This window comes from Monomorium pharaonis, chromosome 1 (assembly GCF_013373865.1).
Source record: "Monomorium pharaonis isolate MP-MQ-018 chromosome 1, ASM1337386v2, whole genome shotgun sequence".
Lineage (NCBI taxonomy): Eukaryota > Metazoa > Arthropoda > Insecta > Hymenoptera > Formicidae > Monomorium > Monomorium pharaonis.
The window spans coordinates 257350-274953 of NC_050467.1; the positions used below are offsets into that span (position 1 = coordinate 257350).

At 38.7% G+C, this 17604-nt stretch overlaps 1 protein-coding gene across 1 annotated transcript in view; it reads right to left on the reverse strand.

Annotated features, from left to right (window-relative positions):
- Positions 1–5020: 5020 nt before the first annotated feature.
- Positions 5021–17604, reverse strand: part of LOC105833134 (leucine-rich repeat-containing protein 24) — a 100120-nt gene continuing 87536 nt past the window's right edge. Inside the window, exons 3-4 of the mRNA XM_012674607.3 lie at positions 8287–9499; positions 5021–8189 (exon numbers count right to left, since the gene is read on the reverse strand). Of these exons, the coding sequence (XP_012530061.1) occupies positions 6881–8189; positions 8287–9272 (2295 nt within the window). The 5' untranslated portion in view covers positions 9273–9499 and the 3' untranslated portion in view covers positions 5021–6880. The remainder of the gene's footprint in view (positions 8190–8286; positions 9500–17604) is intronic.

Sequence of the window (17604 nt, forward strand, 5' to 3'; positions counted from 1 at the left end):
ATTAATAAAACGTCGAATTCATCTCGCAAGAGAATTACACGAGGTGGGTTCGTGTCATCGATTACTGTTGTCGGAGCGACAAATAATTGCATCGCGTGCAATACGACACGCGTCGCTCTGGATTTCAATAATTTCTCATTATCTTATTTTCGAAATCATTTCTCTCTTACCATGCAATAAAGTGTTGTTTAGTTTGCTTGACAGTCCCTTTTTATGACAGGATCTCATTTAAGTAGGGTACAGAGAAAGAGTGACTGATATTATATTTCTTATCAAAGAGTAAGCATTTTTCTTCCAGAAATCCTGCCAAAAAGATGTTTACTTTTTTTACGAAAAATACGATAGTATTGATATGTAAGTGTCTTGTCTATGTGGAATATTCTGTGTACTAGACTTACCTGCGATCTACAGATACAGGCAGAAAACTTCTTATCTTCTTGTCTTAAGTTTCCTCAGAGATCCTCCCGAGAAGATGCCGGATATAAGCTACTTTGTAGTTTTTCTTTGTAATGTCTATAGTCAAAAGTCCTCTCTCCTCTTGGCGTGTAACCAGAAAAGTCTGACGTCTTTAAATGGCAATGGGTTAGATGGAAATCATGAAATCATAGAACGTGAAGTTAAACTACAAAAATATCTCGAATTATGCGCGTGTTTTCGAGTCGCGGCCGTTTCTTTCCCAAATCCTTTTATTTTGCGGTTGCACTTCTCTTTCAGACGATTTCCTCCGCAAGCATACGAGTTCCGAGCTGCGCCGCAACCTTTTCGCGACCACTTAAACATGTTGTTGCAAGATGATTTTGTTATTTAATCGAATATTGTTATGTACAGTCAAAATTGTATAAATAGTAATACTATAGACAAAGATGAATTAAAAAATAATTATAGAAATGATATCGTAAAGTAAACTTTACGAATAAAAAATTTTAACATACAAATATACATACATCATTAAATAAACTTTCAGAGAAAACATGAGAATTTGCGAGATAAGAAATGTAGAAATTATAAAGAATACTTTTCATAATGTCGTGCCACTATGATACTTGGTGACCGAGATTTTTCACGAAGAAGACCGCTTATATAATTCTTCCATGAAAACAATAGCAGAAACGGGAATAGGAATATGATACGTAAACGTAAAAAACAGGATTTTTAATACAAAAGCTATTTTTATTCCTTTAATCTCATATCAGTCGTGAAAAATCCTTCGCTACATCCAAAGTACATACGACATGTGCAGAATCGAATACATTATGTTATACACGGTAATACAAATCGTATTGCTCAATCGTTCGGAACATCATGTGTACCTGAAATTGTGTGTGTGTGTGTGTGTGTGTGTGTGTGTACGCGTGTGTTTTGTATAAGTGTAAGTAAGTACGTAAATGAGTGTATATGTGCGCCTGTCCATATATGCAAGATTGTGCTGCGAGCGTCGGAGAGCTGTAACTTTTCGCGGAAGTTTTATGGTCGAGAAAAGGATGGTAGTTTACGTGGGAAGAGGAAGGCGGAATGGCAGGGTGGGTGGATTCGAAGGAGATCGATTCGAATGTGGCTTCGGCCCTCATTTTCCCGTGTATATTTAATGTTATCCTCTTTCCCTCTTTCTTTTTTTCTCTTGCTTTTCGCTATCTTCCTGTCATATACACTCTTTCTCCTGATCGATCTCGCAACATGAAAATTCATGAACTTCATGTTTACAAAATTTTTTTTAAGACACGCTGTAAAAAGAACAAGAATAATCGAGATCGATTGGACATTTTCACACTATCTCTGCTTCATTATACAAATAACATTCCTCCGAAACAAACGTTTTCAGGAGCCACGAAATTTATAAATGTCGAATATTTAAAGTTAAATTTAACAAATAAATATAACAACTTCTAATAATCCTTGAAGGGGAAATATTGGAACATTTTCCATTTAAGCAAGAAACGTTGCCGTCCCGCCATCACTGCCCTTAACTTCTGATGTGCATATCCGACGGATGGAGTTACCATGAGTTTCGTCGAGCAGCTGATTAATGCATCGACGTGTGATTACATTTAGCGGAAAGCATCGTAGCAGCACGTTGTGAATGCGAGGGAAGTTAATAGGACGGGGTTGCCTTCCTCGCGAGATTTTCCCTGGCTCGAATGTTTCACTGCGCGAGAGTCGGTGAGAGGAAAGCCGATTAATATTCACGACCGATCTCGGGACGCTAAGCCTTTATACGATGAAATTCCGCGCGTATGATTTCCTTGCGAAATTTAATTTGACTGATTTATCAGAGCGGAATTTTGTAGCTTTCCATCTGCACCAAAAATATTAAAAATTGCGAAAGAGTCATTGAAACAATCGAGAATTGTCTCTACGAAAAGATAACTCCATTCGTATAATTTCCTTCTATGAAATACATTTCGAAAAATGTATCTCGTGTCTTAACGGATTCTCGCGGAAAATCCGGAAAAGCTTTCCGTCGTGTTTTTACAAAAAAAAAGTGAGATCGTTACCGAGCAAGCTCGCGACCGCGGTTATAATTAGCGCGTGTAAGCGAAAAGGGATAAATAAGAAATAAAAAGGGATCGATGGAAAAAGAGGAATGCATTTAACTCGGACGAGCCACAAACCAGCGAATGCAATATCGCCCGCGAGCAAGATCGTTAAACTTTGCTACTGTTTTTCTTGTTCTCGCATTTAACTGCTCGTTCGTCAATTCGACAAAAATAAATACACACGAAGAAAGAAGCAACACATTGCGATGATAAATTTTTATCTACAAAAAAAAACGAATCTTTGAAAGCACGGCGTCGAAGTAAAAACTAAAAAAAATTAAACTTCCCAGTTCCAGATTTTTTTCGCAAAAAAGGAATTGTTTCGAATGTGTTGAATTTTTATTTTTTCTTTCACCGCAAATTTTAATCGATGCGAATAAATATGCATGACGCGTCTAGAAAAGTCTATGAAAAATGTTTTACCTATAAAAAAACACAATCTTCAAAAATCAGTTCTCTTTTAAAAGTGTAAAATCATCCACTTTTAATCTTTTTAATGTTATAAAGTGATATAATTATTTTTAAGAAATTCTCCTCGCGGAAGTACATTGCATTTCCTCGCGTAATTTAACTCGATTTAACGACGTTGTTTATTTAACTACAAGTGAGATCTTTTAAGGAAGTTCTTTAAGATAGTTCTTTAAGGAAATGGTGATTACATATAAAACGGTATGCGTTTTCTAATTATTTAATTTCCAAAACACTTCTCTCAATTAAAACGTAATCTAAGCGATATTTCGTATATATTTTTCCTTTCCTAAATTTAAGATAAATATAAAAATATTAAGAAGTTAAAAGAAAAAAATTTAATATAAAAAAATGTTGAATCTTTGTTTTAAGTTCTAATATATTTTATCAGATTCGAATTTAATGTTCTAAAGATTAAATATTTTAAATACTACATTCTAATGCATTTTTATAGAAAATACAACCTAATGACCTGTCCATTCATGGTAAATTAATCGAAATTCATAAAATTGACCGCGCGTGTTGAAGTTATTCTCGTTGACAAGCTCATTTAAAAAGTTTCTAATTAAATGAAACGATGAATGTAGAACTCCTTTCACAGAATTTCGTCAATGCGTAAAATTACGTTTAGAACTCAATATAACTCAAATTTCGAAAGTTGACGTCCCCCAAAAACATGCAATCAAATTTAAATGTATCACTTAATTATTGTTTACAATTTTTTTAAAATTTCTATTTATATTTGCCTTTTTTTCAAATCATGTGTTAATACTTGTAAATCTAGATTTAATTGGGGGAAAAAATAATAATTTAAATTAAAATAATTTACATCAATTTCAACTGTATGTTATTAAAAATTTACCGTTTCATTAATTTACTTGTGAAAATGTTAAATTTTTGCGTAATTTAAAACATTAAATTTTTACCGACTAAAATAAACAATTTTTTTTATTTCCTGGTGCAAGCGTAATAAGAATTTCTCTTCACTTCTTGTTTCAAACATTCTCGTTTTGCCTGAAATTTCTCAAAATGTAAATAAATTACTTGCCCCGGAACAAGATGAAATATTGTTATATACGAAACTCGTAGGCGAAGACAAATTTCGAGTTACCTCGACGGCGAAGCTTTAAAGGACACAGGCAGGATTCTATATCCTTGCGAGTCGCCAGACTGGAAAGCAAACACTGTTCATCCGTGAATCGCGTCGTGATTACGGCGACGGAAAGGAAACCAGTTTCCTCGTCGCTGGGTACTTCTGACGATGAAAGGACCTTCTAGGACTCGACGCTTTCTCGCGGCGCATTCTTCCGTCACATCCGGCGCCACCTTGCCGTTATGATAATTTGTCATCAACTCATCAGTTTTCTGAACGGTTTAAATTCGCGAACTTGTACAAAGATTACACTTACACAAAAAATCTTTTCCTGTAGAAATAATGCTAATTAATTTTCATTATGTTGCATGTCTATCGGCTGTACATCGATTGATTATTTGAGAGGGCGAAGCCAGCTCGAATCGTAATTTCGAAGACACCTTTAAAAAATAACTACTTTCACCGATTTTTTGTCGCTTAATGTTCTTTTCTTTTAGTGTCGCGTCATATAATATGTATGTATATATATATATATATATATATATATATATATATATATATATATATATCCGCGCGCGCGCGCGCGCGTGTGTGTGTGTGTGTGTGTGTGTGTGTGTGTGTGTGTGTGTGTTTATATATTTATATATACGTGTATATATATAGATGTACGGGATATCCAAAAAGAGACGTATACCAACTTCGGAGCTGGAGCTACCTTGCAAAATTTTTTTCAGTAAAATAAGTAGCTTAACTAAGACAAAGTAATAAAAAGTAGAAACTACATACTTCATAATTTTTTATGTTTCCGATAAACAAAATTCAATGTCGAACTTTTTAATTCTTAAGTTTCTTAAAAACCTTGATTTTCTTAACTTTTACACAGAAAAAAATTTTCAAGATTAAATTCTCTTTAAAGTAAATTTACTTTTGGAATTTCTCGTTTCGATCAGATTCTGGTATACACCGTTTTCAGAACATCCTCGTACGTTCAACGGTTTCTGTACATCAGGTCGAGCGTCATCGCGACACTCCTAATCTCACAATTCGCCAGTCTTAAACACCAAGTTAACATTATTATCACTACAGCAGAATCGCTACAGTTGCGCCTCCGCCTTGAAACGCCAGGCTGGAGAGAATCCTCCATAGAAATAAATAATATTTATGTCATAAATCTGAAATAAAGTGCTGTCGGAAGGAGTACAAAAATGGCTTGAGCAGATTTTCAAGTAATGAGTATCCCATATTACGTGTGGGCTATAACGCTGTTGTCGATTTTAAATATCGGAATAATCCAAGAGCCATTAAGAACAATCGAAGCGACCAGATTATATCAATCATATCAACACATTTAAAAGGAGCAGGAATGATTTTATATCTCTTTGATGTATTAATAATTCTGCAAAACAATTTTTTAAAATTGTGTCTCACAGAAGACGCAGCAAATAATATTAAATGTTTTAAATATTCATAATATTTATAATTAAAAAGGGCAGACTCCTCTTATTAATATTTTACATGCACATCGCTCGTCCCGCAATCGGTTTATCGTGGACTTTGTCGGTCGCAGGATCAACATGAACAATTAAATTTAATTAATTTCACATTTCCGTAGCGAATCCCGCCAGTAGAGCCGCTTTGAGCACCAGTCACGTTCTCGTTCGCGATGCTGAAAGCGCGCCTTCGGGGTCCATGAGGCGCGTTTCACTCGATCGAGTCCGCCAAACATTTATCTATCACTTTAAGGATCAGTCACGCCATCTTGGTTCCTTTTCAACGCGACCGAACGTTTCTCCTTGGATCGTGTCCAAAAGACGTCGTCGTATTTCACAAGCGCGACACGCCGTTTAAATAAATCCGGTCGCCATCTTGGTGTCCGAAAAAGCACTCTCTGCATTTAAACGCGATCCGCGTAAATTTTTCGGAGTCGATTTCCTTCGAATACACGAATGCAAGAATCACCGCGTTCCAGCGAACATCTCCACCATCTTTCCTGACTCTGACGAGGACTGCACACCATAGCGACATGTCTTGTGATTAATCTATTACGTCTCCACCGTCAGGGCGAGTCCTTTGTTCGTGCCGTCTCGGGTGGCCCTGTTCCGCCAATCACATCCTGGACCCTGTTATTCTCCGCGAATTAATCTGGCATGACGAGGACAGATTTCCTCCTTGATGCTGATATCTCGTTGTTCGTCTTTATGCTTGACACGCATGGAAGGAGGTTATAAAAAACTATTCACCAATCTTATGCAAATATAAATGTCGTTTTTCTGTCTGTTGAATCAATATGTTGAGCAAAAAGAACGAGGACAGGCTTTTCCTCTTGATTTGTGATTTTATCGGAGACACATATAAAAACGATTATTTTTCTATCCTCAAATAAATTTCTTTAAATTCGGAACGATTAAAATAAAGTAAGGATATTCAAAGATATGCATGTGTAAACTCTTAAAACTTAAAAAAATGATTGTCCTGAAATAAAATTGCTTTTGATAAAAATCAAGCAATAAAAACTAACTACATTTTAAGTGGTAACACTGAAAAAAAGTTTGTGCAATATCATTAAACTTACCTCTTCCAGTTAAAAAATTTCTTTAAAGTAAAAAAAATTGTCATGACATTTTTCGCAAAAAAATCGATTTTTTTTTCCCCCAAAACAATTCCAGTGATAAATACACTAAGAGTAAACTCGAGGAAAACAAATAATACAATAATTTTCTTCACACTGGATCCAGGATCTTCCGCGTTTCTAAGATCTGATAATCGCGGATTCAATTCGTAGTCCTCAAACATCCATTGCGTCTCCCACGTAGCCTTCGTCGGGACTTTCGGGATGATTCGGTGGTTGGAGTTCTTCCGCTCTCGCAGCGGCTGCGGCTGCCGCCTCTCGAGCGGTTTTGCTGAGGAGAGACCGCGGCGACAACGGAGTGGTTTCACCTCTATAAGCCGCGGGGGGTGATGGTATAAAGGGTACATCTGGGAAAACGGCGACCGGCGAGACTGGCGACTGAATGGGCAGCTGCTGCTGAATCGGTTGCTCGACCGGTTGAATCGATGGCGGTGGCTGTATCGTTTGCGGTTGCGACTGCTGCTGTTGCTGTTGCTGATGCTGATGTTGATGTTGATGCTGATGTTGATGCTGATGCACCGGATAGGGATAACCCTCGGCGGTGTACCTGGCGTCGGTTCGCGGTAAAATGGGATCATATCCCGGGGATCTTGCGAGGAATTCGGCCTCGCGCGAATATCTGGCCGGTGGAGCGGCTGCAGAGCCTGGCTCCGTCATACGTGTCCGGAGTCTAGGCAGAGTACTGGCGGTGAAGGTAATCTTGGGCAGGCCAAAATTGAGCGGGTAGCCATCCTGATCCAGATAGCTCAATTGGGGTATAACTGGCTGCGGTCGTAGATCAGGCTGCAACGGATAACCTGAGTCGTACTCTAGTACCTGCCGATCAACGGCGCTGGCACGCTGATGATGCCGACCGTATAACTGACCGTAACCCACCTCGGTGTTTTCGGGCACTTCGTTAATCAGATCAGGTTCGGTTAGGTACTTGGCAACTGGACTCGCCACTGGATATGCATCTCGATCCAGAAGATTGTTCCTGGTGTGTTCATGACGTTCCAAAGTGGCCGCACGATTAATTTCACGTTCGGTATACGAGACCATTTGTTGATGTTCGAGACCGCCGATCAAGCTACCGTTACCTTTTCGGCAAGAGGTACTAGAGTTGTCTTTCGTGATTGGCAGCACCGACTTGCTCTGCGTCACCAACGCCTTCGAGTTGCGCTTTCGATCACGACGCCGCTTTCTCGCGCAGTATATCACACTACCTACCAAACAGCCTAGTGCCAGAAGAGTGCCTACCAGCGCTCCCGCGACAATCGCGGCCACGTAACCAGAACCGGGATTGTCGGAGGGTGGCTCTACGGTGGGTTTCTCGCGGAAGAGCACGCGAAGAGAGAGATTTGCCACCGCTGAACCTGCACTGTTTTCTGCGATACAGCTGTAAGTGCCCTCGTCGAATGACTCAATTGCGTAAAGGAACAGCGTGCTGCTCATGTTGGTCCCGCCTCGTTGTCGATAGATACATCTAGAATAGATTCAAAAAAGTGCGTTTCAAAACAAAAAAAAACATGGATTAAGTTTTATTAAAACCTCGCACAACAAGAAACTGCAAATTTGCTTACCTTGGAAACGTAGAAATACTGCCGACTATAGAACTGTTTTCATGCTGCAACTCGCATGGTTCTCCGTTAAACCACCAAGTAACTTTGGCAGTCGGAACCGCGTGAACATCGCATTTTAAAGTAATATTTTCGCCCTCATAGATTTCCAAATGATCCTGAAGATCGATACGCGGGAGGCAGGCTAATTCGTTGACCTTGAGACTCTTGATTTGTTTGCCATGCAGTCTCGAAGGAGATTCGCAGACGGGTTCGGACGCCTGCGGCGCTGCCGGAGCCGATTCCTTCAGCCAAGCCTGCATTATTCTCAATTTACAGTCGCACTGCCACAAATTATTATGAAGAGTCAATCCCCTGAGATTTCCACCCAATGGCAGAGTGTGATCTGGCACGTAAGTAAGTCGATTGCCGTCCAGCCGGAGCCACTCCAACGACTGAAGGCCCTCGAAAGCATTCTGCTCGATAATCTCTATCTCACAGTTGCTGATTTCCAAATTAGTCAGATGCATCAGACGGAGAAATGCGCCTTGGCGAATCTCCGTGATCGGATTCCCGTTCAACAAAAGCCTCATCAAATTCGGATAGGACGCGAACGTGTCCGTAGGCACCTCACTGATTTGGTTCTCAGACAAATCGAGATCCACTAGGCCGACCAGTCCAACGAACGCTTCGGAGTCAATGCGAATGATGTGAGATTTTCCCAGATAAAGTCGCTGAAGGTTGATCAAACCAAGAACGCGGAAACATTCCGGCGGTAGACTGACCAGATGATTGCCTGACAGGTCGAGCACCTGCGTCTCCTCTCGGGCGCCCTGTGGTAATCCCTTGAGACCGCGATTCGCGCACTCGACCGTTTCCTTCCCGCCCTTCCACTTGCACGCGCACATGCTCGGACAGCCCTCCGCCGCGTCTGTTCCCCAGGACAATAGCAGCAACATCGTGCCAAGGAGGACAGCCCTCCGCCGCCAGACTAGAACGATAGAGCACATGGTGCTCTCTCATCGGGCGACAAACCCACCCGTTTTCTGCCTCGTCCTCTCCTCGTGGTCGTATCCCTCCGTTTCTATCGCATTTTTCGCTGACCCACCACCACGACGCGCGTTGACCCTTCAGCGTTGCTGAAGGGAGACTGCGGTGCTTCGATCGAGTCGATGCGGAGGTGAGTGCACGACTGCCTGCGAGGTCATCAGCTCGCAAAATACCGAGAGGCGGATCTCTGCAACAATAAGATGAACGAGCCGATGAATTACGGTGCACTTTGGATTACTATGTGATAAATGGTTACAAGTAGACAAGCTCGAGTCCAGAATAATTCGTAGGAGACTCAGCAACTCAAATAATAAATTCGCGGACTAAATAATTTTGCCAAATAAAAAATTAACTCACCATTAGATTCAAATAATTCGATTAAGGCGCTCGTACGTATCTCGCGAGTTATTTTAAGAAAGCCATTTTTGCGTGTAAAATTTTTATCAGCTTCGTGTACCAACGACAATCGATTACAGGATTTTGCTCCTAAGGGATTTCCCGCAAACGAAAGGACTATTAGAGTCCTTGGCTGGATCAGGACTTGCCTCGTCTAAAAGAGTCTCGTGGAAAAACAGCCACCACCGCGGCATGGAAACTGCCGAATCCTCAGTAAGGTGATCCTCGAAGGTTTTCAGCGTAGCGAGGAGAGAAGACGGGCACGGGAGGAGGTGAGAGTGCACAGAGCGCAGGTTGAGAGCGGATAATAAATTCCATGAAGAGGGTGTACATCCCGGAGAGGAGGCGAGGATGTCGCGAGGAGAAACACTCCCGATATCAGGATATCGGAATATCGAGCGCGTTCGTGCAGCGTGGCATGCAAACCTTCCACTCCTCTCGTGGCTTTATCGGAGATGCCCGGTAAGAGGAAGCCTTTCTCTGTCGAGGAATGCAAGGGGTGGAGGCCTGAAGGATATTGCCGATCTCGTACGTTTCGAATTCAATATCAACTGACCCTCGTCGTAGCCGCCGCGTGAGTTGCAATTTTTTCCTCTCCTGCGTCTTTAAAATCGCCACCGTGAGCAGCATTGGAAAACGCAAACCGCGCAGATATAATCTTGACACGCTCGCCCGACAGTTCACGTAATATTACGTGTTGCATATCATATATAATCAAGAAATAGATTAAGCATTTTTACCTATTTATTATAATTACCTATTCTAATTTAATTGTAATTATAAGAGCACTGATTTTTTAAATCTAGAAGAATTATCCTGTATATAGTGTATACGAATCGAAATTATGATTATTTCGAATCACGTTCTTTTTAATACGCGCTCGCAAATTATTGCAGTTTCTTGCTTTTATGCATATCTGATGCCGTGTAAACGCAAACTTGCATAAATGGCGAAGCAATGCACATGGAAAAATGTGAAAAGACATAAAAAACGATGGTGCGCGACACGGAAGATTCATTCTTTCGTTCATTCGCATTCGTTCCTTCATTCCGCTTTTTCGTGCTCGCCTTCGGAAGCGCGGACTCGTTTAGTCGGCAAACGTTTTCATCGGGATGCGAATTGTCGAACTTGGAGGATTGAAAATAACCCACGGTAAACCACCGGTGTTCATCTTGGCGCGCGAAAGAGGGCCCTTAAAGGCGCCCCTTTAAAATTGCGCCAGCGTCTCGCGACTGGCAGTAAATATCGAATGCGAAACGGTGAACTACGCTTCTTTTTCTATCGCTCGAAATGGAAATGAGGGCTGAAAATGAAAAAGTCGAGTATTGAATAAAGGCTTGGGAAGATATGTATTTTAATTTTTCAATAGACAGTTTTTCTTCGAATAAAAAATTTAATATTTTATATCAACTTATTTTCGCAAGACTCGTTTCTCGTTTCAGCTTCGATAAAAAGATAATTCGTTTCCGGGGAAAAAAACAAATCATTTTAACCAATTTTTGAGACGGGTTAAGTGACACACCTTCGATCATTAAAACCGTAATGATAATGTCGCGATTAAATTCAGCGGTCATGCCGATTCGAGGTATTTCGTTAATTGTTACTGGTCATTCTGGTGAGAGGAAATGCTCTCGACAGTGAAATGGGAAGAAATACTTTTCGTTGGCGAAATGGAAACGAGGCGAAAAGAACGAAGAGTTAAACGGCGCTGAAAGCATCCATTCGTGATGGCAAATCGTCATTTTAAATGTTATGACTGTTATCAGCAGAGGTATAATACATTTGAGACAATTCAAACGCGTTAAAACTTAAAAAACTTGAACTAGAATCTTAAGATGTTCTCTTATGATTCTTAATGCGCACGACGAGATGGAAACGATTATCGTTATTCCTGCAACTTCTTCATAAAGAATAAATATGAATTTTTTAACAACACACAAAGTAGATGTATTAATTATAAAACATTCTGCGTATTACAAATCACTACAATATAATTAAAATGGAAATAATTATAATATATCTATTTTAGCAATTATTGCAACTATTGTACGATTATACTGTGACATTTATGACTAATGAATAGCCGAGCTACTATCGATTATGAGAGCGTATCTCTCATTGTCTGGGAACCGTCACATCACATGTGAAACACGGCGGGGATAATTTAATTGACATGGATCCCGTTTAATTACCGAGAAACAAGAAAGTTGCACAAAAGATAACAGACGATGAGAAAAAGAAAAGAAGAGAGAGAAAGAGAAAGAGAAAGAAAGAGAGAGAGAGAGAGAGAGAGAGAGAGAGAAAAAGAGAGAGAGAGGGATAAAGAAAGAAAAACCAGAAATATTTCTGAAAGTTATTCGAATCGTATACATACGGAAAATTTGAAAGCGGATACAACTTTTATGTAGCTGAAGCTAGCAGCCAAAGGCAGCAGTCAAACGCCGAGCAGCTAGGGCCGAACGTCATATAGGCGTTTCCAGGGAACACCATTCAATCAAACGTTAATAATTCCCTGGTAATGTGATTTTCATTCGCGATCGTTATTAATTGTTTAGTGGTTTTTTAAATTGTTAATTACGTTAATCAGATAAATACAAGAAACACTCTGTCTTCAAATTTCTACGAAAAAATTTTTTGAAGTCTAGAATGACTTAATTAACCGTAAATGAGAAATTTTTACGAAAATGCATTTTTGCAAATCATAGTTGAATATCAGAATAATGCAACGATTTTTTTTGCAAAGTACATTACCGCACCCAGAGCCGACGTCGAAGACGTAACGGTTTCACAGGTCCAAACAATAAACATTAATTTAAAAAATATTTATAACAACGACGAAAATGCACGTCCTCTCGTGAATGATCGATCAGTCGATTGTACGTTACGGAAAATTATTTCCAGCCAAATTTGGAGGAAATCGTACCTTGCGTTTAGGCGTGAGGCACAAAAACAATGAAAATTAACTTTTTTTATTTTAATAACAATTAGGAAAATACACGTCCTTCTGCCAATAATTGATCAGTCGATTGTACGTTACGGAAAGATATTTCCAGCCAAATTTGGAAGAAATCGTACCTTGCGTTTAAGCGTGAAACGCAAAAAACAATAAAAATTAATTTTTTAACTATTTATAACAATTAGGAAAATGCACGTCCTCTCGCGAATGATCGATCATTCAAATGTACGTTAAGAAAAGATATTTCCAGCCAAATTTGGAGAAAATCGTAGTTTGCGTTTAGGCGTGAAGCGCAAAAAACGATAAAGATCAATTATTTAAATGTTTATAACAATTACGAATATGCACGTCCTCTCGCGAATGATCGATCATTCAATTGTACGTTAAGAAAGGATATTTCCAGCCAAATTTGGAGGAAGTCGTAGTTTGCGTTTAGGCGTGAGGCGCAAAAAACGGTATAGATCAATTATTTAAATGTTTATAACAATTACAAATATGCACGTCCTCTCGCGAATGATCGATCATTCAATTGTACGTTAAGAAAGGATATTTCCAGCCAAATTTGGAGGAAATCGTAGTTTGCGTTTAGGCGTGAGGCGCAAAAAACGATAAAAATCCATTATTTAAATGTTTATAACAATTACGAACATGCACGTCCTCTCGCGAATGATCGATCATTCAATTGTACGTTAAGAAAGGATATTTCCAGCCAAATTTGGAGGAAGTCGTAGTTTGCGTTTAGGCGTGAGGCGCAAAAAACGGTATAGATCAATTATTTAAATGTTTATAACAATTACAAATATGCACGTCCTCTCGCGAATGATCGATCATTCAATTGTACGTTAAGAAAGGATATTTCCAGCCAAATTTGGAGGAAATCGTAGTTTGCGTTTAGGCGTGAGGCGCAAAAAACGATAAAGATCCATTATTTAAATGTTTATAACAATTACGAACATGCACGTCCTCTCGCGAATGATCGATCATTCAATTGTACGTTAAGAAAGGATATTTCCAGCCAAATTTGGAGGAAATCGTAATTTGCGTTTAGGCGTGAGGCGCAAAAAACGGTATAGATCAATTATTTAAATGTTTATAACAATTACGAATATGCACGTCCTCTCGCGAATGATCGATCAGTCGATTGTGCGTTACGAAAAGATATTTCCAGCCAAATTTGAAGGAAATCGTATTTTGCGTTTAGGCGTGAGACGCGGAAAACAATAAAAATTAGTTTAAAAAAATTTATAACAATTGGTAAATTACAAGTCTTGTCGCAAATGATCGATTATGTATTATAATGACTAAACTCTATGCAAATTTTTCAAAGTTTGTTAAAAATCTCATAACCAGGGAATTTTTAACGTTTGATTGAATGGTGTCCCCTGGAAACGCCTATATGACGTTCGACCCTGGCCGTTCGTCGTTTGGCTGCTGCCTTTGGCTGCTAGCTTCAGCTACATACTACTTTTTAGCCTCCGGTATCTTTGTCCTCGACATACGAAACGCAGTACAAAGCCACAAGGATAAGAAGATCTTTTTATCGATCCTCTCCAATCAACTAAAAATATGAACTTTTCAGTCGGATAGCTAGACAAGATAAGTTCAATTACTTGTTTAAACATGTTGAGAAATCAATTTATCGATAATTAGATTAGTATAACCATAAAAACAATAAAAAAGGAATAAAAATATTTATACAGATGTTTCGATGTAGTTTATACTTTCTAGTTACTCTCTGAACAATTTTCTGAGCTGCACCGTTTTCATTTCATAAACGCTTCAAGAAACATAGAAATTGTAGAACCTAATCTAATAACGTGATAAACATCGAGATATCGAGTGTTATTTAAGAGAATACGACTGAAATAAAAATTGCGATCTCTAGTGCGCGATTGTTCTTTAAAGTTCCTCAAGACCAAGGCTCTTCCGTCTTCTCAAGCATGTTCGGAACCCCTTCGCCCTCTTATTCCTGCCTCTTCAGTTGGGGTAAAGGCAAGCAGTCTTTGGTACCTTCATTCTCGACCTGCAGCGCGACTTACAAAGGCTCGAGATCGAGTGGGCGAGCATCGAGAACAACTCCTCCTTCGCGATCATAAAAGTAAGTTAGCAGCTAGGTTTATCGCTATAATTGCTAGATATTGATCAAAATATGTAAAAAAAAATTAAGATAGAATACGCTCTATGTCCCTTCACGATAGCTTCGCAAATGTTTTTGGAAAATATTCTGAACTAAAGATATTGTGGATATTTTCAAAAATTAAAATGCCATACAATGAAATCATTGAAGAGAGAGTGAATATATATATTAAAGAGAATGCATGTGTGTGTGTGTGTGTGTGTGTGTGTGTGTGTGTGTGTGTGTGTGTGTGTGTGTGTGTGTGTGTGTGTGTGTGTGTGTGTGTGTGTGTGTGTGTGTGTGTGTGTGTGTGTGTGTGTGTGTGTGTGTGTGTGTGTGTGTGTGTGTGTGTGTGTGTGTGTGTCAGATGCGTAAGATTTTATAAATTATATAGAATGTTTTTTTTAAAACATGTTTTATGCATGAACATCCGTACACTGTTACGTACAATTATATAGTTATCTTTTCTTTAAATTGTAAAAATATCCCGAACGACTTTTCCGCTATTAAAGCACGGCTACGTTAATTCAATTAACTACGATTAGCTTTTATTCCTTCGAGAGCAGTGAAAGAAGCATACAACGATGGAGGAATTGTACTTTAATGTCATTCGAATCCAATCTAATCGATCCTTCGAGAATATCAAACTCGAAAGAGACCTTATCCTTAGTTTACAATGTAATAATAGTCTGTAATAATATAGAGAGAAAAAATAAAGTCATATCTTGGTCACGTTAAGTATATCATTTAATTAACTTACTTAATATTTATCTCTTTCAATTTCGTTATTCAAATCAAAAATTTATAGATAATTTGAATTATATTCAAATTGTGTATGTTGTATATGTGTGTTTTATATATAGGCCATATTATATTGTTTCAATAAAAAAAATACACAAAACATATTTTATCGTTTTTATTTTCATTCTGACTTCAATAAAATAACGTCTATTATGCAAGAGGGGTGCATATCCGAAACTCGAATTTTTTTCTCTTTCCTCGTTAACACAAAGCCGCTTCAACGAAGTATAGAATTACCAAGCGTTACGATCGATCAGTAGCAAATCGAACGGCGAATTTGATCCTTACCTTCCGTTCTCACCGTTCTTCCTTTTGTAACGTTCCTTCTCCAAGCTCGCGGACACATTTCTCTCTCGCTTTGACAGACCCCTTGTCAGGTAAACACAAATTTTCAGCATGAAAAATTCTACTAAATTCTACTCTTGGATAGTACTGAACCCTCGTTGTGACAAGATACGAGAGATAAAAGACTACAATTGTCGTCTCATTTTTATCACATTTTATTAAAAAGAGTTCTTTGTCCTTTTTCTATTATGTTATTTTATATATTTGTATATATAAATATATATACATACAGTATTTATTAAATATTATTTTTTTATCTTAACAATTTATCCATTTCTTGAAATATCGATAAATTCCCTTCTAGTCAGTCTAACAAATCAAATTTCAAATGCAGCTCGGGATACAATCACATTCTGATTTCCATTTCTAGTCGAGCATTCCACCATGGGAATCGACGGCGCCGAAATAACGTGCGGTGATATTTTTTCAGCTCGCTCCGGCGGAGCACAAAATTACCGAATACCGTAATCGATGCGCCGCGAAAACGCGTCCGACTTTTTCCAGCGTCTTCTACAGAGAGAGATCTGGAAAGTAACGATCCCGGGGCGCCGCGAGGAGCACCGTCTATTTTTCTTCCTTCCGCGAAGTCGGGAAATAAAGGGCCAAATGCCTCGTCGACGACAAGCCGCCGATAATGTCCGCAAACGCGAACCGAGCGACGGATACCCGTGTAATAAATCACGAATATACAGGCTGATCCAAGAGTGAAAAAGCTGCGTATTTCCTCGAATTCGCAGACTGTAGAAATCAAACTGACCAGAACGGCGATAACATTCGGCGACGGACCTGTCGACGGTTTATCGCTTATAAAAGAAGTTGTTAAAAACTTTTGGAAAGTTAAGTTTTCAAACTATAAAAACGTATAAAAAAAAGTTCTCCCGTTTCAATTTCAAATTGATTTAGCTGAAATAAAACGTCAGTTTGAAATATGATTACCAAGATGTTTAATAAGTTGATAAAATTACGGGCGACATTACCAAGAAGAATATAACGTCATTATCGATCGACTATATTGTCATTGAGGAAACGATACGACATGAATGCCGCAAAATTGAACAAAACCTTAAACTGGTAGCTCAAGTGAATTATGTATCAGTTAATTGTTTTGAAAACATCGTTCGTTAGAGACAGCTCGCCAGTTTCGCAATCGCGTTCGAATGTGCCTTGCAAATAGGCATTATGTTACGCCCGTAATTGCGCTAATAACTATGGCTAATAGAGATAATAGTGCGTCGCTAATTTTACCATTATTTACTGGCAGGTAAAGTGACTATGCCGCAACCGTCGCGCCGGATCGTTGTCGTCGACGTCGTCGTGAGCTGATATTTCGTTTAAATTAAAATTAAACCACTAATTGCCGCGGAATTGCAAATAAATATCCCCTTCCTTCGTATGGAGCATTGATAAATGCGCGTCTCGCAGAACATTCATAAACACGAATAACCGTCGTGAAATTTGCGTTTCAAAATGGAAGTGAAACAATTGTATATCTCAATGATTTAACATTACGATATGAAATTTATGATTTAATATTACGGTATAAATTTTATATTTAATAATTACGCAATATATATATATATATTTATATAATTTCTGATTTTATATTAATGTCATGTTAAAAATATTCTGTTTTTGTAAAACTAGGAAAGATGCGATGGAACGCATACAGTTTTTGTAT